Source organism: Entelurus aequoreus, linkage group LG21 (genome assembly GCF_033978785.1).
Source record: "Entelurus aequoreus isolate RoL-2023_Sb linkage group LG21, RoL_Eaeq_v1.1, whole genome shotgun sequence".
NCBI classification, from domain to species: Eukaryota; Metazoa; Chordata; class Actinopteri; order Syngnathiformes; family Syngnathidae; genus Entelurus; species Entelurus aequoreus.
Window position 1 is genome coordinate 40,235,368 of NC_084751.1, and position 23,449 is coordinate 40,258,816.

A 23,449-nucleotide genomic window follows, 5' to 3' on the forward strand; every position below is an offset into this window, starting at 1 on the left:
CTTGGCAGCAGTTTTATGATCGCTCAGCACAAGAAATACATTACACACATACAGTTGTTGACAAAATACACTGTACATTATATACCTCAGCTAACTAAACTATGGAAATGTATAATATAGTTCATATAGCAATACAGTCTCACTGCACAGCAGGCCAGCAGTTAGCCGAGTCATTGCGCACAATCCATGTTGAGGCACAACAACGGCAAATGTGAAAATAAAAATAATCTAAAACTGGTGAAGTTAAATGGAAAATAACTTTAGTATAATCACTGGATACATATAACAATTTAATGTTGTTTTTTTTCTTTTTACTTTTTTTTTCTTTCCATGATGGCAGGTGAGGCCGTGCCTCCCCTGCCTCTAGTGACTGCACGCCACTGATATATATATATATATATATATATATATATATATATATATATACAGTTGTGTTCAAAATAATAGCAGTCCCACATCACTAGCAAGATAAATCACTGTTTTTGTTAGAATTTCAACTGCTACACTGCAAGTAAGTTTCTAGAAGGTTTAGTAAAGGTATAGAAACCCAACAGGAATGATGTGCATGCTGCTGATTCTGTGAAACTGAATCATTTACTGAAAGGGGCTTGTTCAAAAAAATAGCAGTGCTGCGTTCCATAAGTGACATCATTGATTATGCGTTAAAAAAAAAAAAAGTTAAACAAGTGGCCCTTATTTTAGGATCAAGGCAACTGACGCTGCATATGCTGGCTGTGCATTTGTCCTTGGAAAAACAGTGTAAAATGGGTCGTTGAAGACACTGTTCAGAAGAAGAGCGTTCTTTGATTAAGAATTTAATAAAAGAGGGGAAAACCTATAAGGAAGTGCAGAAAATGATATCAACCACTTTAAAATGGCAGCCAAAACCAAAAAGACGAGGAAGAAAAAGAAAAACGACTATTGAAAGGGATCGGAGAATAACCAAAATGGCAAAGGCTCAGCCAATGATCAGCTCCAGGAGGTTCAAAGAAGATCTAAGATGGCCTGTGAGTACTGTAACAATCAGACCACGTCTATGTGAAGCCAAGCTACCAGCAAGAAGCCCCCGCAAAGTCCCATTGTTAAAAAAAAGACGTGTGCTGAAGCGGTTACAATTTGCCAAAGAACACATTGATTGGCCTAAAAAGAAATGGCATACAATTTGGGGACTGATGAGAGTAAGATTGTTCTTTTTGGGTCTAAGGGCCACAGACAGTTTGTCAGACATCCTGCAAACACTGAATTCAAGCCCCAGTACGCAGTGGTGGTGCAAGCATCATGATATGGGGATGTTTCTCGTACTATGGTGTTGGTCCTATTTATCGCGTACCAGGGATCATGGATCAGCTTGAGTACATCAGAATACTGGAAGAAGTCATGTTGCCGTATGCTGAAGAGGAAATGCTCTTGAAATGGGTGTTTCAACAAGACAATGACCCCAAACACACCAGCAAGCGAGCAAAATCATGGTTCCAGACAAACAGAATTCAAGTAATGGAGTGGCCAGCGCAATCCCCGAACCTTAATCCCATTGAAAACTTGTGGGCTGACATAAAGAATGCTGTTCATGAGGCAAAACCAAAAAATGCAGAGGAATTGTGGAACGTAGTACAATTGTCCTGGGCTGCAATACCTGTCGACTCCATGTGCCACAGATGTGAAGCAGTTATCAGAAACCGCGGTTATGCAACTAAATTATAGTTAATAATTCTAAGGAAAGTTGAATCTGCAAGCCTTTCTTAGTTTGTACAGTACATTTCAGTTTTATAAAGAAAGATGTCAACACTGCTATTTTTTTGTTTTATATTTCTTGACTTTCTGTAAAATATTGTCAAATTTAATTACTTTTTTCCAATTTTCTGGCTTTGAAATAGAATGTGCAGTCTCCCCAATGCATTTGTGTTCATTAAAATACAATTTATTTGAAGAATTTTGAGGTTTACACACCTTTTTAAACACACTGCTATTATTATGAACCTAACTGTATATATATATATTAGGGCCGTCAAAATTATCATTTATGAAAAAAACGGTTACGTTTGCCCAATTTAACATGTTTGAGGAGTCGGAAGAAGCAATGCTTAGTTCACCCTGTCCCTTTTCTGTATGAATTGCAGATGATTCATCCATTCAGTCATTAAGTAGCGAGTGACTATTTTCTGATGTATTTAGTAGCTGTATCTAATTGTACTTGCACTACAACGAGAGTAAATGTGTTTTTATAGAGCGCTTTATAAGCAAACTAGATGAATCCCATTACCTGCGTTGTTAGCCGCCTCATGCTATCAGTTTTTCTCTATTTAGAAGGCACAGAAAGGAGAGAGACGTGTGTTCTTTCCTCACATAAGGATGGTGAATGATGGGCAAAATTCCCATCCAGAAGAGAGATGAGATATGTCATGTAATATTATCTAAGGATAAGATTGACGGGGCGACAGACATGACACCAACCAGTGAGATGCATTCATTTCAAGCCTTTGTTTTGACGTTTCTTCTTCTGGGTCTGACTCCGGCTCCTAAATACACTTTTGGATGCTAAAATCCGCTGGTGTTGCCATTCATGTTGCTCAACAATGGACTCAAATCAGAAATGTGTACCTTGCGGAAGCATCTCCAGCAATTTACCGGACCAAAATTCAGTCAGCATGAAAGAAAATAAGTTACTTTCTCTTTAATATCGTTGAAATTAATTCATGGTGATGTTGTTGATTGTTGCTAGTTTATTTTCCGTTCCGTCAAGATTGAGTCGTGGAGGAAGAAAATTAGACGGAAAATCTTTTGCGTATCTGAGTTACAACAGGGGACATGTTTTGCACCGAGGAATTAAAAAATCTAAATCAAATATGGGATTATAAATATTGTAGATTACTTGCATGTGCAAGCAGCTCTGTTGAACGAAGCGTCTTCATGCAATGTTTGCCAACCCACTCTGACTCGTCATGTGGACCTGTTCCAAAGACGTCCGTGGAAGAAAGCCAGGATGGCGGCCGCTGTTTGGCCTTGTGGACTTTGTAGTTGTGCCCTCTGTTGTTGTCCCAGTGTGGCCGAGATGGTCCGAACACCACACAAAACTCCCTCTCGTTCATCGGCTCTATGTTCCGAGGTATGCACAAGTCGAAGGCGTAAACATCCACGTCGAAACCGCGGCAACGCCGTTGTTGCAGGAAGACGCACGGCACGTCGTAATGGTGCCACCAGGAGTCAAAGGTCACCTTCACGTGCACCGCCCTGTCGGCGCCGCCGTGGAAGACGTGCACCTTGCCACTCAGGGAGCGCTCGGAAACGCTGCAGCTTTCCAACCGTACGTGCGTCTCCGGTGGGCGTGGCGAGAAGGCGGGAAAGTCGAGGGTGGGTTGAGGGAAGCCCGGACCGTACTTGTGGCGGTGGGATTTGTTTGAGGTATCGGGCACGAATAGACGCACGGCGGTCAGCGCCAGTCCCTTGGCGTCTGCGAAGACCACGCGCTTCTTGTGGAGGCCGCCGTCTTTTTGGAAACAGCGCCCGGGTTCCGTAGAAGACGAGAGATGAGAAGAGTGGAAGCTGCTTCTCTGCAGACTGTTGGTCGGCTCAAAGCTAGGTTTCATGGCCGGGAGGTGATCAAGTGGGCGTCGTTGGCTCAGACACACGGCGAGGTCGACTGGTAGTCCGGTCGTCTGAGTGTTGAATGCAGGAGGAACTCTGAGGGTGCAAACATGAGCAGATTATTTTGTGCTGCGCTCAATATTGCCTTCTTAATTAACCCTCTGGGGACTTTTTCATTATCTTCCACACCAAACAGGACATAAAAGTTATTAAAAGTCCTAAAGCATTTTGTATTATTATTTTACAAACCCCAAAACATGGCATGTTGTGTAAATGTTAAATAAAAACAGAATGCAAATCCTTTTCAACTTATATTCAATTGAATAGACTGCAAAGACAAGATATTTAACGTTCGAACTGCAAAACTTTTGTTACTTTTTGCAAATATTAGCTCATTTGGAATTTGATGCCTGCAACATGTTACAAAAAAGCTGGCACAAGTGGCAAAAAAGACTGAGAAAGTTGAGGAATGCTCATCAAACACTTATTTGGAACATCCCACAGGTGAACAGGCTAATTGGGAACAGGTGGTTGCCATGATTGGGTATAAAAGCAGCTTCCGTGAAATGCTCAGTCATTCACAAACAAGGATGGGGCGAGGGTCACCGCTTTGTCAACAAATGCGTGAGCAAATTGTCCAACAGTTTAAGAACAACATTTCTCAACGAGCTACTGCGAGGAATTTAGGGATTTCACCATCTACGATCTGTAATATCATCAAAAGGTTCAGAGAATCTGGAGAAATCACCGCACGTAAGCGATGATATTAGGGACCTTTGATCCCTTAGGCGGTACTGCCATCAAAAAGCGACATCAGTGTGTAAAGGATATCACCACATGGGCTCAGGAACACTTCAGAAAACCACTATCAGTAACTACAGTTAGCTGGTCCATCTGTAAGTGCAAGTTAAAACTCTACTATGCAAAGTGAAAGCCATTTATCAACAACACCCGGAAACGCCCCCGGCTTCGCTGGGCCCGAGCTTATCTAAGATGGACTGATGCATCTGTGGCGCGGTTGGGAGAGTGGCCGTGCCAGCAACCTGAGGGTTCCTGGTTCGATCCCCAGCTTAGTCAGCCTAGTCACGTCCGTTGAGTCCTTGAGCAAAACACTTCGCCCTTGCTCCTGATGGGTCGTGGTTAGCGCCTTGCATGGCAGCTCCCGCCATCAGTGTGTGAATGGGCGACTGTGTAAATACTGTCAAAGCGCTTTGAGTACGTTGAAGGTAGAAAAGCGCTATACAAGCATAATCCATTTACCATTAAAGTTGCTGAAAGGTACATACAGGTTTTGTACTGGTTTGTCGACGCATTACGGTCACAAGCAGATCTTTACCATATGGTGTGTGTGTAAGGGCCCCAAAATGGCACTGATTACGTAACATGAAAGGGACAAGCAGTAAAAAATGGATGGATTATCTGGTGTTTTGTTTCGACTTATTAAGCAAAACCAATTAATTGGTACCTGCTGATGTGTTTTTTGGGATCTGCATAAGTCCTGAATATGTGCGCACGTCCGCCATTAAGATCTTTCTTTTTCTCTATTCTCCAGGCATGTGATTTTTCCGTCTAAAGTCGGAATTCCGTCTTTTTTAATCTCGGGAAAAAAATAATAATTATCTCCCGTTTTTCCGACCCTAAATCAAGATTCGAGACGTAGTTTATATTACGCCGTAGTTGATTGGTCGATATGTTCCTTGTGACCAATCAGGACATCTGTTATGAATGATGACGTTAATAACGTCATCATTCATAATGGTTATTACCGCCATTTTCCATATGTAAACGATGTCTGTTCTCGAGAGAAAGGACGCTTTACGAGTAAAATAAATTGATAAACATGTCAAAAATAAGTTTCGATGGGACTGGATGGAAAGGGAAATCACTGATACTGTTGGGAAGAAGAAAGTTACGACTTTGTTCGGTGATTTTATTCGGAAAATCGATCGTCCCGGAAAGGTTTTGTGCACGTGGTGTCATGATAATATTGACTATGGATCACGAGGTTTCAAGGCTTCAACGCCAAAAACATATGAAACAACTTGAAGCAAGGAAAACAAACTTTTCACTAGCTGGTACTTTTGGATGTCAAGCGAAAGTGAGCAAACCTTACGGACTTCATCCTTTGTTTACATCGACAACTGCCGTAGACATGGAGAGGAAAGATCCACCCAAACAACCCACTTCAGTTGCAGACAGGGTTGTTAATAATGAGGTAAGCTAAAATTTTGCTTGGGAAATACGCATGTTTGTTTGAAATATTAACCAATTATTGCTTTGCGAAATATAAATGGGTTTTTCTAAAAATAAAAAGCCACGTGAAAATATATTATGAAATTACAGAAATTCAAAGAGTCGCATTATTGATTCCAGTTAACAATTTATTTGAAATAAATGTGCATATAATACTATTTTGTAATATTAGGTTCTTATGTAGTCTCTTGAAACTATTGTCAGTGGTGTAACAATCTTGAAGGTAAACATTTTCACACTTGTTTCATGCAATATGTCAGTGTTCTCACATTATTATTATTTCCTATTTTCAAATATGAGTAAACAATACTAAACATGTTTAATTATTTTCATAAATTTATATCCTATTTTGGCGAAAAGAATGAAATGTTTACATTTGGTATTTTGTTAAATACATTTGCAAGGAAAGCTCATGTTAGGGCTGGACTCTCCGAGAAAGCTAATGTGTGAAGTGAACTGAAGTCATGTGGTAATACTGTAAATAAACTGTAGATAATAACACTGATCAATGTGACCCCTGTGGATGTGAAATGAACACAAGATGTAAATATTAGTGACTAAATACTGTTGGGACTGAACCATATACAGTGATTCATTAGGATAATTGGGTTATGTATGTTCCATTAATGATGTTTTCATGTCTTTAAACACTAAAATATTTTCTTCAAATGGTGCTGTCTTTTGTTAATTTTAGCATGTTAAATTGGTGAAAAACCAGGAGCTTCGGGGGGCGTTGCCCCCCTTGTCCCCCCACCAGGGCACCGCCCTGGACCAAATTTACACTAATTGAAACTTGTGACATCATTTGATCAAAAGGCCTCCATAGGGTTAATTAAAGATGACGTGTTTTTATTTATTTTTTTCAGGCTGAGGTTGATTGAGAGATTTTGAGCAAATAAAGTAAACAAGAAAAATTATTCAAAGTGTTTTTATGCCCTCTGAAAAATGAAATACTTGTATGTCCTATTTGGCTTTGGGATGTTGATTTATGCAGATCCCAAATACAGATCAGCAGGTACCAGAAGGTAAGAAAAGTTGCTTTTGCATAATATTGTGAAACAAAACACCAGATAATGTCTTACCTTATACACACACCATAATAATACTCGTATGTTGAAGCACAGTACAATCCATCAAGCGGTGCGGCTTCATAGCTTACCAAAGTCGTATTAAAACATTTTGATAGAATTTGTGTGTAATGTTCTATATTTTCAATGGAACATATAAAATATTGGTGTACTTTACTTGAGTCATATTGCAGTCTACGTGTATCTCTTATGTGTGACTGCCATCTTACTGGTCACACTTATCATTACACCATGTACCAAATAAAAAAGCTTCGAGGTCGGTAAGCACAACCAGAATTATTCCGTACATTAGGCGCGCACCGGGTTATAAGACGCACTGTCCAGTTTTGAGGGGAAAACAATTATTTTAAGTGCTCCTTGGAGTGTGGAAAATACAGTAAAACAATGAAAACATTTAGTATGAAAGATGAAGTATGCACATTATTCCCAGGCTTTTGCGGGCCACATTAAATGACGTGTCGGGCCGGATCTGGCCCCCGGATCTTGAGTTTTACACATGTGGGATACAGGAAAGGGAGATATGACCTGGTGTTTCTTGTTTATTAACATGCCATCAGATCAATGCACTTTGCTTAAAAAAAATAAAATATGTATTTTACAGTTACTTGTATTATGCATTTACACATTTCTGCTCTCGCTCAGAGCCTAAAAACGTCAAACTTACCTCGTGTTGTTCATTTCCTAACTGCACTGAATTCCACTGCCAGTGGAATTCTGTTGATTGCAGCCACAGACATCAGAAATCTGCCACGTCTGCAAATTAAACATGTTATTTTATGCAAGATTAGAAAATGACATTGAAATTGTTCGAGCCTGAATTCACTCATATTTTTTTGAAGTGAATCATCAAATATGCGAAGCTAACCAAAATGTAAAAAGAAAAAAAAAATCCTTAGATAACTGTCGAAACAAACTTTTCAAGTCAAACAACAGTAACAACACAACAGTGTAAGTACACACAAAAGGTGAAGTATAATCAAGACTGTGTGGAAATTAACTCACTTGTGTTTCATCAAATAAATCCCAGAGGAAGGCAGCAGCAAAACAAACTCAGCTTATGTGAGGAGTTCACACCTGGGGCTCAACCTTCAGTCACACCTCATTTGCATATTGCTTGACTTGAGCCAATGAAGCTGCTTTGTTCAAGCCCCGCCCCTAAGCTGACCGAAGTGGAGAAATGTGTTTGTTTGCTTGCCAGAAAAAAAAATATCATAACTACATGAGGCAATTCCTGAAGGAATTGCGCATGAATGCTCCAATGCAATTTAAAAGTTGTTGTAAACGTGTTATATAAATAAAGTTGACTAGACTTGACTTGACAATGCTGAAGTTGAACTGAAATTAACTTAAACAAGTTGAAAAACTTATCCGGGTGTTACCATTTAGTGGTCAATTGTACGGAATATGTACTGTACTGTGCAAGTCACTAATAAAAATCAATCAAAAAATGCTGACAGAATGTAAGAATAGTTTGAATGTTGGAATGGTTTGAAAAGGTTGAAAAATGTGGGAATTGTGGAAGTGTGAAAAATTGCTAATTCATTTGGAATGGGGAAAATGTCCCTGAAAACTAAGAATTTTTTTTTTTACAATTGTTGAAAGTGAGCACACAATTCCTGAACAAACTAAATATTTTGAAGTAGGAATGGTTTGAATCGGATAAAAAATGTGGGAATTGTGGAACTTTAAAAAATGTCACATTCATTTCAATGGGAATTTCATTGCATTTTGGGGAAAATGCATATTAATTTGAATGAGTTTTTTTTGGGAAAAATTATTTTAAAGGCCTACTGAAAGCCACTACTACCGACCACGCAGTCTGATAGTTTATATATCAATGATGAAATCTTAACATTGCAACACATGCCCATACGGCCGGGTTAGATTAGTAAAGTGCAATTTTAAATTTCCCGCAAAATATCCTGCTGAAAACGTCTCGGTATGATGACGTTTGCACGTGACGTCACAGATTGTAGCGGACATTTTGGGACAGCATTGTGGCCAGCCATTAAGTCGTCTGTTTTCATCGCAAAATTCCACAGTATTCTGGACATCTGTGTTGGTGAATCTTTTGCAATTTGTTTAATGAACAATGGAGACTGCAAAGAAGAAAGCTGTAGGTGGGAAGCGGTGTATTAGCGGCCGGCTGCAGCAACACAAACACGTAGCCGGTGTTTCATTGTTTACATTCCCGAACGATGACAGTCAAGCTTTACCATTGGCCTGGGACAACAGAGACTCTTACCAGGAGGACTTTGAGTTGGATACGCATGCTTGTGGAGATGGGACAACAGAGGCTCTTACCAGGAGGACTTTGAGTTGGATACACACTACCGTGAGTACGCAACTGCGGCTTCCAACCATTTGATCGCTTTCCCGTACGTGCGTGCCGCTATGTGCATGTCATGTGAACGGTACTTTGGGCTGTGGGATTGAGTGTGTTGTGCGGGTGTTTGATTTGTATTGGCGGGTTATATGGACGGGAGGAGGGAGGTGTTTGCTATGCGGGAGTAATTTGTGGCATATTAAATATAAGCCTGGTTGTGTTGTGGCTAATAGAGTATATATATGTCTTGTGTTTATTTACTGCTTTAATCATTCCCAACTGAATATCAGGTCCCACCCGCCTCTCACAGCATCTTCCCTATCTGAATCGCTTCCACTGCCCTCTAGTCCTTCACTCTCACTTTCCTCATCCACGAATCTTTCATCCTCGCTCAAATTAATGGGGAAATTGTCGCTTTCTCGGTTCGAATCGCTCTCGCTGCTGGTGGCCATGATTGTAAACAATGTGCAGATGTGAGGAGCTCCACAACCTGTGACGTCACGCTACTTCCGGTACAGGCAAGGCTTTTTTTTATCAGCGACCAAAAGTTGCGAACTTTATCGTCGATGTTCTCTACTAAATCCTTTCAGCAAAAATATGGCAATATCGCGAAATGATCAAGTATGACACATAGAATGGATCTGCTATCCCCGTTTAAATAAGAAAATCTCATTTCAGTAAGCCTTTAAGTGCGCCTTATAGTCCGGAAAATACGGTAATCTGATGTTCCAATTCAAAATCGTTGTTGAACTTAAAACCAAGATTTGTGACTGTGGGTTTTAAATAAGGCATCAGGCGGTCTCAGTCACTGGGGGGAGCATTCTGTTCTACTTTTGAGTCAAATAATATAATTTCCGTCTTGTTCTCATTGAAGTTTAGAAAGCTTACCGCCAACCATGCTTTTATGTTTTCAAGACAATTCATAAGTGATTTTAAGCATGTGTCACTTTTCTTTTTTAAAGGGACATATATTTGCGTATCGTCCGCGTGAAGATGATATGATGTATTATATATTTTTTAAATGTGTTGAAAAAAATCTTCACTGGTGTGATTGTGAAATATAAAGTCGTTCAACAGCCGGGGGTAAGCGGTGTGTGTCTCAGCATACCAGACATGTTTTTGATTTATTCATTTGCATGAAGTGACTTGATGGATAGAGTCGAGGTTTGTACTTTGGCTCATCCGCTCACTGCAGATTGCTGACTCAGGCACAGACACGTGCAGCGCTGATCTCGGCAAAAGCAACCGTCATTTACAAAATCCTACTTCAGACTTTAGACGCAGAAGGAGATTTTTACAACAAAGTTCTAAAGCTTAGTGATGTATCAGATCGTAGGTGTTTTGTTTTTTTACCCTTCACGTTCATATTTCACTGGTTGTTGCATTTTCGTTGCGTTTTGCTTGATTATAAAATATGTCGATCGAGAGGGGGTGTGACGTTCCTATGTTGTCAATATTCAGTGTTTTATCGTTCATAGTTAATATTGTAAATCCCACAATCCTTATTTTCATGTACATTCTGGGTCTCTCATTTAGTTAAAAAAATATAAAATTCCATTCCGTTTTTTAAGGCGGTCTGTCATAATGTTATTGTGTGGTTTTGTATTAGTGTTCCAAAAATCAGATATACTGGCCCCCAGACACATTTTTTCCTCCAAATTTTTACTTGAGTTGGTGAATTGTAGCTGTAAATATACTCCCCTATTAACCACGCTCTTAACCACGCCCCCCGCCCCACCCCCGACCATGCCCCCCAGCCCCCACCTCCCACCTCCCGGTATCGGAGGTCTCAAGGTTGGCAAGTATGCGGGAGGCAGATACAAAAGGTCACAAAAAAGCACCGCAGAAGTCACAAAAGTGCCACCCAAAGGGTCCGGAACCAAAAGGCAAAAAAAAAACCCACATGAAAACAAGAGGGAAACACCAGGAACACAAAAGTTAAAGTACCAATGATTGTCCCACACACACTAGGTGTGGTGATCCTCTGCATTTGACCCATCCCCCTCACCCCCTGGGAGGTGAAGGGAGCAGTGAGCAGCAGCGGTGGCCGCGCCCGGGAATCATTTTTGGTGTGATTTAACCCCCAATTCCAACCTTTGATGCTGAGTGCCAAGCAGGGAGGTAATGGGTCCCACTCGGCGGGGGTTTGAACTCACGACCCACTGATCTCAGGGCGGACACTCTAACCACTAGGCCTCTTGGAAAAAAAAATATTACACACACTTGTTATTACATATGTTGGCCAGAGGGAGAGCACTTCAATTTTCTTTCAACACACTTGTTATTTCATATGTTGACCAGAGGGTAGCACTTCGATTGTTTACACACACTTATTACATATGTTGACCAGAGGGGGAGCACTTAAATTTTTTTTTACACACACTTGTTATTTCATATGTTGACCAGAGGGGGAGCACTTTTAAAACCGACACACAGTCAATTTGAAAAATCCCTCTTTTTTTGGGACCACCCTAAATTTGATATATTTCACCACCAGGGAGTGCAAATGAGACATTCTCTATCAGATGCGACGGTTTTCCGTATTGGGACCATAATTTCGGTCCTAACTTGTTCCCCCGGTCCTCATATGTAAGGTACTTTTCCTGGTTGATGTCTCAAGAAGGGTGGAAATACAAGAACACACACACACCTCACAGTCCTTTACGCGATGACACAGAGGTGTGTCACGGACAGACTTTCACCAGTCAGGTGAGATCACACAGGTGAACCCAACGTTGCGTTGACCTTATATGGAAGTCTCTACTAATGATGTCATCCCATGAATGTCTTTTCCGAACATGATGACTACAAACAGGTGTTCAATGAGCTCATACATACACTGTAAAAGGTGTAAACACACAATATGCATCAGTCGTAACCGTCGGCTTGTCTAGATTCTTTCCTGTGTGGTACCTTCCAGTGGGCGGAGTCAAAGAGAGACTTTTTCATTTGAATGAATCATCACAGTTTAATGAATTAAAACCTATTCTTGTTAGAGAGTCTTTACAGAAGGAAGAATATTAGAAAGTCGCTAATAAATGATATCACTATTATTAGGGATGGGTACCTTTCACATGTTTGGTACTTCTGCATGTGTACATAAGTGTACATTTTTTAATATCAAAATATATTTTTTTAATTCTACATTTAACTGTAACAGATTATGATAACTGTGTTGTGGAGTTGCTATGTTTTGATTTCTTATACTTCTGAGTCTAATTTGCAAGTATTATACGGGAGACTTTGCATGTAGTTGCAATTCCAAGACTTTAGGTGGCAGTAGTGTATAGACTACGGCAGGCCTGGGCAATTATTTTGACTCGGAGGCGCCAAATTTAGAGGAGAAAATGTGTCTGGGGGCTGATGTATCTATTTTTAGGGACACTAATACTAAACCTCACAATAATGTCTGATTGGATGCTAAAAACGTTATGACAGACCGCCTGAAAAAACCGAATGGAATTGTACATTTTTTTTTACTGAATGAGACACCCAGAATGTACATGACAATAAATAATGTGGGATTTACAATATTAACTATGAGCGATAAAACACTGAATATTGACAACGTATGAATGTCACCCCCCCCCTCTCCATCGACATATTTTACAATCAAGCGAAATGCAACAAAAATGAAACAAAAACAGCAAAATATGAAAACCCCCACCTACAATCTGATACACACTATATTCCCAAAAGTATTTGGCCACCTGCTTTTACTCACATATGAACTTGAAGTGCCATCCCATGAAATTGTCCAAAATGTTTTGGTATCCTGGAGCATTCAACGTTCCTTTCACTGGAACTAAGGGGCCAAGCCCAACTCCTGAAAAACCAATACCATAATTCCTCCTCCACCAAATTTCACACTTGGCACAATGCAGTTCTCCTGGCAACCTCCAAACCCAGACTGGTCCATCAGATTGCCAGATGGAAAAGTGTGATTCATCCCTCCAGAGAAGGCGTCTCCACTGCTCTAGAGTCCAGTGGTGACGTGCTTTACACCACTGCATCCCACGCTTTGCATTGGACTTGGTGATGTATGACTTAGATGCAGCTGCTCGGCCATGGAAACCCATTCCATGAAGCTCTCTGCGTGCTGTACGTGGGCTAATTGGAAGGTCACATGACGTTTGGAGCTCTGTAGCAACTGACTGTGCAGAAGGTCTTTGCACTATGCGCTTCAGCATCCGTGGACTCCTCTCTGTCAGTTTACGTGGCCTACCACTTGGTGGCTGAGTTGCTGTTGTTCCCCAAACTCTTCACTTTTCTTATAATAAAGTTGACTTTGGAGTATTTAGGAGCGAGGGAATTTCACGACTGGATTTGTTGCACAGGTGGCATCCTGTGACAGTTCCACGCTGGAAATCACTGTTCTCAATTTATTCACAAAATACTCCATAAGTAATCACAATACAAATACTTTGATCACTTGGACGTGAGAGGACGCAGGCGCTGCTGTCGCCGCTTCTCCGTCACTGAATCTGTGAACTTCAGCTCTAATATTTTAGCCTTAAACGTTTTAGTTTCAGTGTTTGTCTCGCTTTGTTTTTTCTTTAGTTTTTTGTCTTTTCAGCCTACTGCTGTGACTTTGAGCACTTTAAAAAAAAAAAAAAGAAGCTATACAGCTCCAAAACCATCCTACCTGCTATCGTGCTACCACCTGTCCCTCGCTGAGAGAACTTGTCGGCGTGTCTTTCCCACCTTCTCTTGCCGCTGTCTGGCGGTGGTGGCCCATCGACTGGACTGCACATACAGCCTGACTACCTGTTGCTGTGTGGTTTAAATCCGGGCAGCCTAGCCTTGGACTCCCGGCTGCTAACGTCGGATCCCGGACAAACATTTTCCCTCCGCTTGCTGCCACTATGCTGAAATACTCCTTCTCGAAGCTGCTGGAGCTTAACAAAAGCGCCATTCCAGCATGCAACTCAATAATTCAACAACTTGGACTCCTATGCCGATCCCGCTACAAACATAGAGGCTCCCGACGACAATTTGTTTACAGCCAGTCCTCTATCCCTTCCATCTGCTCAACACAACGCCAAGTCGCACCCAATTCGCGTCATCAGAACATGGGACCATGTAGCAACCCCGGAAATGACGCGAGACCACGCGACCATAAGCTACGTGGAAAACATGGAGTGGATCACACCGTGAAGCTTCCAGTCACTGGAGTGGATTCCACTGCTCACACCGTGAGGCTTCCACTTACCAGGCTGCAAAATAAACGTGGAGTGGATCTCAATCTACTTCGCCCTCTCCAGAGATTTACTCCCTCCCCATTACTCAAAATTGAACTTTTCAATGTTCAATCTGTCACTGACAAAACAGCACTCATTCATACTCACATCCTCGACAAGGGACTAGACCTAATGTGTCTCACTGAAACCTGGCACAAACCAGAGGAATACATCAACCTCAACCGTGCATGCCCTCCTGGCTATAAATACCTGGAGAAGGCCCGCAGCACGGGGCGTGGTGGTGGCATAGCTATTCTCCACAAGGACCACCTGGAACTGTCCCCTGTCCCCCTGCCTCCGCTGTCCACTTTCGAATGCTTTGCATTCAACTGCAAACCCCCCTTTTCCATGACCCTGCTCCTCATTTACCGACCACCCAAACAAAACGCAACTTTCATCTCCGAAGTTTCTGACCTCCTCACCACCCTCTGCTCAACATCCACAAATGTCATAATTCTGGGAGACATAAACATCCATGTGGACAACCCATCCTGCCAATTTGCATCTGATTTCTTACAACTACTGGACTCTCTGGACCTCACACAACATGTGGATACCCCCACACACAGCAGGGGACACACTCTTGACCTGGTCATCACAGACTCCACTCCCATCAAAAATCTGGTCGCCTACTCACTGGGCGTGTCTGACCACAAGGTCATTTCCATGGAGCTACAGTTCCCTACCTCTCATATCAAGCCCAAACGCCAAATCAATTTCCGTAATTTTAAAAACATAAACCCTGCCACTTTCACCTTCGACCTGGAACTCCTCTCTGCTGCAATCCCCCCATCCTTGAGCGATGCAGTCGACCACTACAACACCAATTTGAAAAACCTCCTCGATCTCCACGCCCCTGTTAAAACCCGTACAGTCACCTTCTCACACTCAGCCCCCTGGTTCACACCCGAGCTGAGGAAAATGAAGACGGCTGGGCGGGCTCTGGAGCGGCGGCGAAACTCCACTGGGCTAACTGTCCACAGACAGGCCTTTAGGGAACACCAAAAGGCCTACGCAAGATCGCTCAGGGAGGCACAGTCACAATTTTACTCTAACATAATCAACAAAAACCCTGGCAACTCTAAAACACTCTTCTCCACCGTCAACCACTTTCTGCAACCACAATCCTCCAAACACCATAACACAACAGCTGATCAATGCAACACCTACCTTGAGTTCTTCGGAACTAAGGTAGACAACATCCGCTCCCTCCTTTCTGGCCCCGTCACTCAAATTGTCCCAACCATCGTCCCACTGCCTCTGATCCCTAACCCCCTCTCATCTTTCACCAGCACTACACAGCAAGAGATTGAGGACATTGTCAGAGGAATGAAGCCCTCTACCTGTGCCCTGGACCCTCTTCCCACCACCCTAGTCAAAACCAACATCTGTACAATAAGCCCCCTGATCACCAACATCATCAACCTCTCCTTTCAGACCGGCCACATTCCACTAACTCTTAAGACCGCCATCCTCACCCCTCTTCTTAAAAAACCCTCCCTCGACCCAGACACCCTCTCCAACTACAGGCCCATCTCAAACCTACCATTCCTCTCTAAAATACTGGAGAAAGTAGTTTCCTCACAGCTCCAAACTCATCTCAAACTCAACAACATTAGCGAAAAATTTCAATCTGGTTTCCGTTCTGCCCACAGTACAGAAACCGCCCTGGTCAGGGTCACTAACGACCTCCTGATGGCGGCGGATGCCGGCTCCCCCTCTCTGTTAATCCTACTGGACCTTACAGCCGCATTTGACACTGTCGACCACAACATCCTAATCAGTCGCCTTCAATCCACCATCGGTCTCAACAATACAGCACTACAGTGGTTCAAGTCCTACATCTCCGGTCGGTCAGAATATGTCTCCCTGGGAGGTTCACATTCGCGCACCATGCCTGTCACCTGCGGTGTACCCCAGGGATCTGTCCTCGGCCCCACCCTGTTCACCTTGTATCTATTACCCCTTGGCCGTATCATCAGCAGGCATGGAATTTCCTTCCATTGCTATGCTGATGATACACAGCTCTACCTGCAAACAATGCAAACCTCACCCTCATTTCCAACGCCCCTCTCCATTCTCACCACCTGCCTGGAGGACATAAAGGCATGGATGAGCATCAACTTCCTGCAGCTCAATAGCTCAAAAACAGTGGTCATGAAAATAGGCACCCCACACCAGATCAACACATGCCCCATAACCAGCATCACCTTCTCTGGACAGGACCTGCCACTCTCCCCAGTTGTGACCAACCTGGGAGTGAAAATGGACCCCCACCTGAACTTTGAAGCCCACATCAACTATCTGCGCAAAACCTCTTTCTTTCACCTCCGCAACATCTCAAGACTCCGCCCCTCACTCACCCCCAGCCGACACTGAAAGACTCGTCCATGCCTTCATCTCCTCCAGGCTTGATTACTGCAACGCACTCCTCGTCAGGGTCCCCAAAAAGAGCATCAAAAAGCTCCAGTACATTCAAAACAGCGCAGCGAGGATCCTGACGAGAGTGCGCAAGCCTGATCATATCACACCTATCCTCAAATCACTCCACTGGCTCCCTATTGCATCCCGGACCCAATTTAAGATCAACCTACTCACTCACCAATACATCTACGGCAACGCCCCCTCCTACCTCAAGGACCTAGTTTCCCCTCAACCCCCTACCCGCAGCCTCCGCTCCTCAAGCACTAACCTCCTCAAACCCATCAGGACAAAGTTACAATCTATGGGCCGCCGGGCTTTCTGCTCGACCGCTCCCGAACTTTGGAACGCTCTCCCCGACCATCTTAGAGCACCACAGTCGGTCAACCATTTTAAGAAGGGACTAAAAACCCACCTTTTTAGCACAGCTTTTATCTAATTTCTCTGCCTTCTTGTTTTTAAATGCACTGCTTGCTTATCTGTTTTTTTATCCAGTGCTTTCAGGCTCTTATTTATACTTTATCTATGTTTCTGTTTTATCTAGTGTGTGTCATGATTCATTTCTATTTTAATTTTTTATTATATATTCTTACTTTCTATTTTTATTTTTAATACTTTGTAGCACTTTGAGATTTTAACAAATGTAAAGTGCGTAACAAATGCAATTCATTATTATTATTATTATTATTATTACAAATAAATAAATAAATAATACTCGGGGAAGTAAGTTACATTTCACATGGTGAGATGAGTAAGATTGTTTTGAAAATGAATGTGTGGAGGGAGAGCGCTGCCTGCAGGAGGAAAGGTCACCGCCTCTGTCCATGGTGCTGAGGACAGAGCACCGTCAGACGGGGGGGCGTGGCAGTGCTGACGGCGAGACACAGCTGGCAGGTGATTAGATTTTTCACAGGTGGTACGTGTTAATCTAATCACCTGTCGTCTTTAACAGTAAGCGGCCGGGAGCAGGAGGAGAGAGAGGATACGGACGTGACTGAAAGGTTACGTTCTGCGGAAGAAAGACTTTGATAAAAACCTATGTGCATTAAACCTTTGTTAAAACGTGATCATATTAGTACATTGTTTGATTGCTTTGCTTAATCCATTCCATCATTTAATTCCACATACTGATATACTGAAGGTCTTAAGTGTTGTACGTGCGTACAAATGTTTTTTTTCTCTAAGATTATATTTCTCCTCTTTTTTTGAGAAGAATTGTTGAATATTCTTGTCGTAGCGGGTTATAGTTTGCTTCGTGTATAATTTTAGCCGTTTGCAAATTCACTATGTCGTGGAATTTCAGTATTTTTGATTCAATAAATAAAGGGTTTGTATGTTCTCTATATCCAACATTGTGTTATTCTAACTGATCTTTTTTGTAACACCGTTAATGAATAAAGTGTCATTTTGAATTCCCCATATTTCTACACAATAACTCAGATATGGTTTACCAACATTTAAAAAAAAAAAGAAGCTATTTTTTAATAAGATATCTGCTGTACATGGTGCAAGCCTGTTGGATATGTAACAAAAACCAATAGCAAATAGCAGAAAAATGACAAAAAAAAAAGAACAAGAAGCTGACCAGTGACTGTAACTTTAAGTTGAAAGCCCAAACTTTATTTATTTGCGGCGTTAAAAAAAAAAAAAAAAAATCTTCAAAGCCTCTAAATTTCTTTCCACTGGCTAAACGATTTCCAGTCAGAGGAGGAATGATGACAGAGGCTGATGTAAGCATCCAGGGAGAAAGCAGCAAATTGCAGACTGTAACCACATTACCACCCGTTGGGGGTGACCATCACCCTGCAGGACCCACGGCCTCTTCTTGAACACACTCTGACAAAAGGCAACAGCACACCCTAGTGGACAGAGTAGGTGTAGACTCTGAAAGGCATCACTTGCATTCATTCATCAGGTCAGTGTTTTTCAACCTTTTTTGGAGCCAAGGCACATTTTTGTTCTTTGAAAAAATGCGAAGGCACACCACCAGCAGAATACATTAAAAATGTAAACTCGGTAGCTGATATTGACAGTAAAAAGTCATTGTTGCAATTGTTGGATATGAATTCAAACCATAACCAACCATGCATCACTATAGCTCTTGTCTCAAAGTAAGTGTCACGACCTGTCACATCACGCTGTCACATAATTGGAGTTTTTTGCTGTTTTCCTGTGTGTAGTGTCTTGCGCTCCTATTTTGGTGGCTTTTCCTGTTTTGTTGGTATTTTCCTGTCTTCCTTCGAGCGCTACTCCCCGCACCTGCTTTGTTTTAGCAATCAAGACTATTTCAGTTGTGTGGAGGCTATCCTTCATTGCGTGGACATTTTCGATTGTCATGTCATGTACGGATGTACTTTGTGGACGCCGTCTGCTGCTCCACACGCTGTAAGTTTTTGCTGTCGTCCAGCATTGCGTTTTTGTTTACTTTGCAGCCACTTCAGTTTTAGTTTCGTTCTCCATAGCCATCCCTCCTTTTTTTAGAGGCACTCCCCTTTTGTTTATTTTTGGTTCAAGCATTAGATCATACTTGCCAACCCTCCCGATTTTCCTGGGATACTCCCGAATTCCAGTGCCCCTCCCGAAAATCTCCCGGGGGCAACCATTCTCCCGAATTTCCACCCGGACAACAATATTGCGGGCGTGCCTTAAAGGCACTGCCTTTAGCGTCCTCTACAACCTGTTGTCGCGTCCGCTTTTCCTCCATTCAAACAGCGTGCCGGCCCAGTCACATGATGTATGCGGCTTTTACGCACACATAAGTAAATGCAAGGCATACTCGGTCAACAGCCATACAGGTCACACTGAGGGTGGCCGTACAAACAACTTTAACACTGTTACAAATATGCGCCACACTGTGAACCCACACCAAACAACAATGACAAACACATTTCGGGAGAACATCCGCACCGTAACACAACATAAACACAACGAAACAAATACCCAGAACCCCTTGCAGCACTAACTCTTACGGGACGCTACAATATACACCCCCCCTACCACCAAACATCCCCCCCCAACACCGCCCACCTCACCCCCCCCCCCATCTCCCGAATTCGGAGGTCTCAAGGTTGGCAAGTATGCATTAGATAGGATGTCTACAAAGCAATTAGCTACCTGCTGCCACCTACTGATATGAAATAGTATTACACGATTACTCTGCCGAGCTCTAGACAGCACCGACACTCAACAACTCTACTTTGTTTTAGCAATCAAGAATATTTCAGTTGTCTTTGCTCCACAGTAAGTCTTTGCCGTCGTCCAGCATTCTGTATTTGTTTACTTTGTAGCCAGTTCAGTTTTAGTTTCGTTCTGCATAGCCTTCCCTAAGCTTCGATGCCTTTTCTTAGGGGCACTTACCTTTTGTTTATTTTTGGTTTAAGCATTAGATACTTTTTTACCTGCACACTGCCTCCCACTGTTTCCGACATCTACAAAACAATCAGCTACCTGCTGCCACCTACTGATATGGAAGAGTATTACACGGTTACTCTGCCGAGCTCTAGACAGCACCGACACTCAACAACTCTACTTTGTTTTAGCAATTGTGGAGAATGCATATATGTTTAAGAGTTCTTTCTTTATTCATAGTCATGTTTAAAGCAGCTAGTAGTTTTCCATTTATACTCTGTATGCTTGGCTCTCTTTGTCTGCAGATGTCTGTGTTTTGTCTTAGGCATTGGAATGTGGGAGTGATGCATCCCCCTTCTTACCTTATCAAATATATTATCAAAACTTGATAATATTCCTATTCTGTCTTGATGGTCCTTCTTACTCAGCATATATGTCATCGAAAGGGGGGGGTACTGTTTGCGTATTCAATATGTTGGCTCTGCCCATTTGAATGTCAGACCGCTTCGAGATGTCGATATTAAAGGACAATTGGACTGGTGTCCTAAAGCTTTAGTAAAACTTGATAATATTCCTATTCTGTCTTGATGGTCCTTCTTACTCAGCATATATGTCATCGAAAGAACGTGGGATTGACCGGTGATTTTAATTCCCTGAGAGGGAGACTGGTCAGACGCAACAATTAAGAATATTTCAGTTGTCTTTATCCTTCTTTGTGGGGACATTGTCGATTGTCATGTCATGTTCGGATGTGCATTGCGGACGCCGCCTTTGCTCCACAGTAAGTCTTTGCCGTCGTCCAGCATTCTGTTTTTGTTTACTTTGTAGCCAGTTCAGTTTTAGTTTGGTTCTGCATAGCCTTCCCTAAGCTTCAATGCCTTTTCTTAGGGGCCCTTACCTTTTGTTTATTTTTTTGGTTTAAGCATTGGATACCTTTTTACCTGCACGCTGCCTCCCGCTGTTTCCGACATCTACAAAGCAATTAGCTACCTGCTGCCACCTACTGATACGGAAGAGTATTACACGGTTACTCTGCCGAGCTCTAGACAGCACCGACACTCAACAACAACAACACATCATTTGCGGACTATAATTACTGGTTTGCACGGCACACCAGACTGTATCGTGCTGTGACACAGTGGTTGAAAAACACTGCCTTAGGTGCTCCATTGTCCTTAAAATAAAATAATTAATAAAATAAAAGAAATGAAAGAAGAGAGAAAGGGAACTGAAGATACATGAATATGGCTTGCCTCAAATTGGCTGACATCAGCAAAACAACAGTTATTCATGATCTACTGTAAAACTGATATATGGGTGTTCTGGGTTTTAAAGCACGGGGTCTATTTGTTCTTGTTTAATTGCGGCACCGCTGTGAAATGAAGACATTTAAAAACATTTAGAGATACAATTAATATGTATGCAACGTTTTATGAATTCAGTAAGGCACAAAAAACTATCTAATGTACACGTTGCATCACCTATGTGATCCTAAGCGGAATCTTGTTTGGAGGCCCGAACAACCTTATTACAAAATGTTTTCACTGTATTATTATTATTACACTTTTTTACATTTTGGACTAAAACAAATTCATGGGGATAAAAATGGTTCAATAATTTCTGTTTTTCAGGGATGATTAAAAACATGTAGCACAATAATGATACTTTTATTTTATTAGGCGTGTTTTAAAGCACACCACATAATGTTGCTCCGAAACCTGTATGTACCTTTCACAGCCTTCACAGATGTGTAAGTTACCCATGTTTTGGGCACTAATACACCCCCATACCATCACACATGCTGGCTTTTACACTTTGCGCCTATAACAATCCGGATGGTTCTTTTCCTCTTTGGTCCGGAGGACACGAAGTCCACATTTTCCCAAAAACATTTGGAATGTGGACTCATCAGACCACAGAACACTTTCCCACTTTGCATCAGTCCATCTTAGATGAGCTCGGGCCCAGCGAAGGCGGCGGTGTTTCCGGGTGTTGTTGATAAATGGCTTTCACTTTGCATAGTAGAGTTTTAACTTGCACTTACGGATGTAGCGACCAACTGTAGTTACTGACAGTGGTTTTCTGAAGTGTTCTTGAGCCCATGTGGTGATATCCTTTACACACTGATGTTGCTTTTTGATGCAGTACGGCCTGAGGGATCGAAGGTCCGTAATATCATCGCTTACGTGCAGTGACTTCTCCAGATTCTCTGAACCTTTTGATGATATTACGGACCGTAGATGGTGAAATCCCTAAATTCCTTGCAATAGCTGGTTGAGTTATGTTGTTGTCAAACTGTTCGACAATTTGCTCACGCATTTGTTGACAAAGTGGTGACCCTCGACCCATCCTTATTTGTGAATGACTGAGCATTTCATGGAATCTACTTTTATACCCAATCATGGCACCCACCTGTTCCCAATTATCCTGTTCACCTGTGGGATGTTCCAAATAAGTGTTTGTGAGCATTCCTCAACTTTCTCAGTCTTTTTTGCCACTTGTGCCAGCTTTTTTGAAACATGTTGCAGGCATCAATCAATCAATCAATCAATCAATCAATCAATCAATCAATCAATCAATCAATCAATGTTTATTTATATAGCCCTAAATCACAAGTGTCTCAAAGGGCTGCACAAGCCACAACGACATCCTCGGTTCAGAGCCCACATAAGGGCAAGGAAAAACTCACAACCCAGTGGGATGCCAATATGAATGACATATTCATATGTCCGGTCTCCCTCGAGTGGGTCTAGCATTATAGTGTGAGAGTCCAGTCCATAGTGGATCTAACATAATAGTGAGAGTCCAGTCCATAGTGGATCTAACATAATAGTGAGAGTCCAGTCCATAGTGGATCTAACATAATCGTGAGAGTCCAGTCCATAGTGGATCTAACATAATAGTGAGAGTCCAGTCCATAGTGGATCTAACATAATAGTGAGAGTCCAGTCCATAGTGGATCTAACATAATAGTGAGAGTCCAGTCCATAGTGGATCGAACAAAATAGTGAGAGTCCAGTCCATAGTGGATCTAACATAATAGTGAGAGTCCAGTCCATAGTGGATCGAACAAAATAGTGAGAGTCCAGTCCATAGTGGATCTAACATAATAGTGAGAGTCCAGTCCATAGTGGATCTAACATAATAGTGAGAGTCCAGTCCATAGTGGATCTAATTAATAGTGTGAGAGT

The 23,449-nt window shown here is 42.1% G+C and overlaps 2 protein-coding genes across 2 annotated transcripts in view; one reads left to right on the forward strand and one right to left on the reverse strand.

The window, feature by feature from the left end:
- The window catches only part of LOC133639062 (phospholipase A2-like), a 38,386-nt gene that overhangs the window by 9,171 nt on the left and 5,766 nt on the right, over positions 1-23,449 (forward strand). The window lies entirely within an intron of this gene.
- On the reverse strand, positions 2,708-7,952 carry ppp1r3c2a (protein phosphatase 1 regulatory subunit 3C2, duplicate a). The gene is made up of 3 exons (XM_062032146.1): positions 7,926-7,952; positions 7,588-7,676; positions 2,708-3,678 (listed from the first exon to the last, which is right to left on the reverse strand). The coding sequence occupies exons 2-3, from the start codon at positions 7,599-7,601 to the stop codon at positions 2,850-2,852; spliced, it is 843 nt and encodes a 280-aa protein (XP_061888130.1). The 5' UTR covers positions 7,602-7,676; positions 7,926-7,952; the 3' UTR covers positions 2,708-2,849.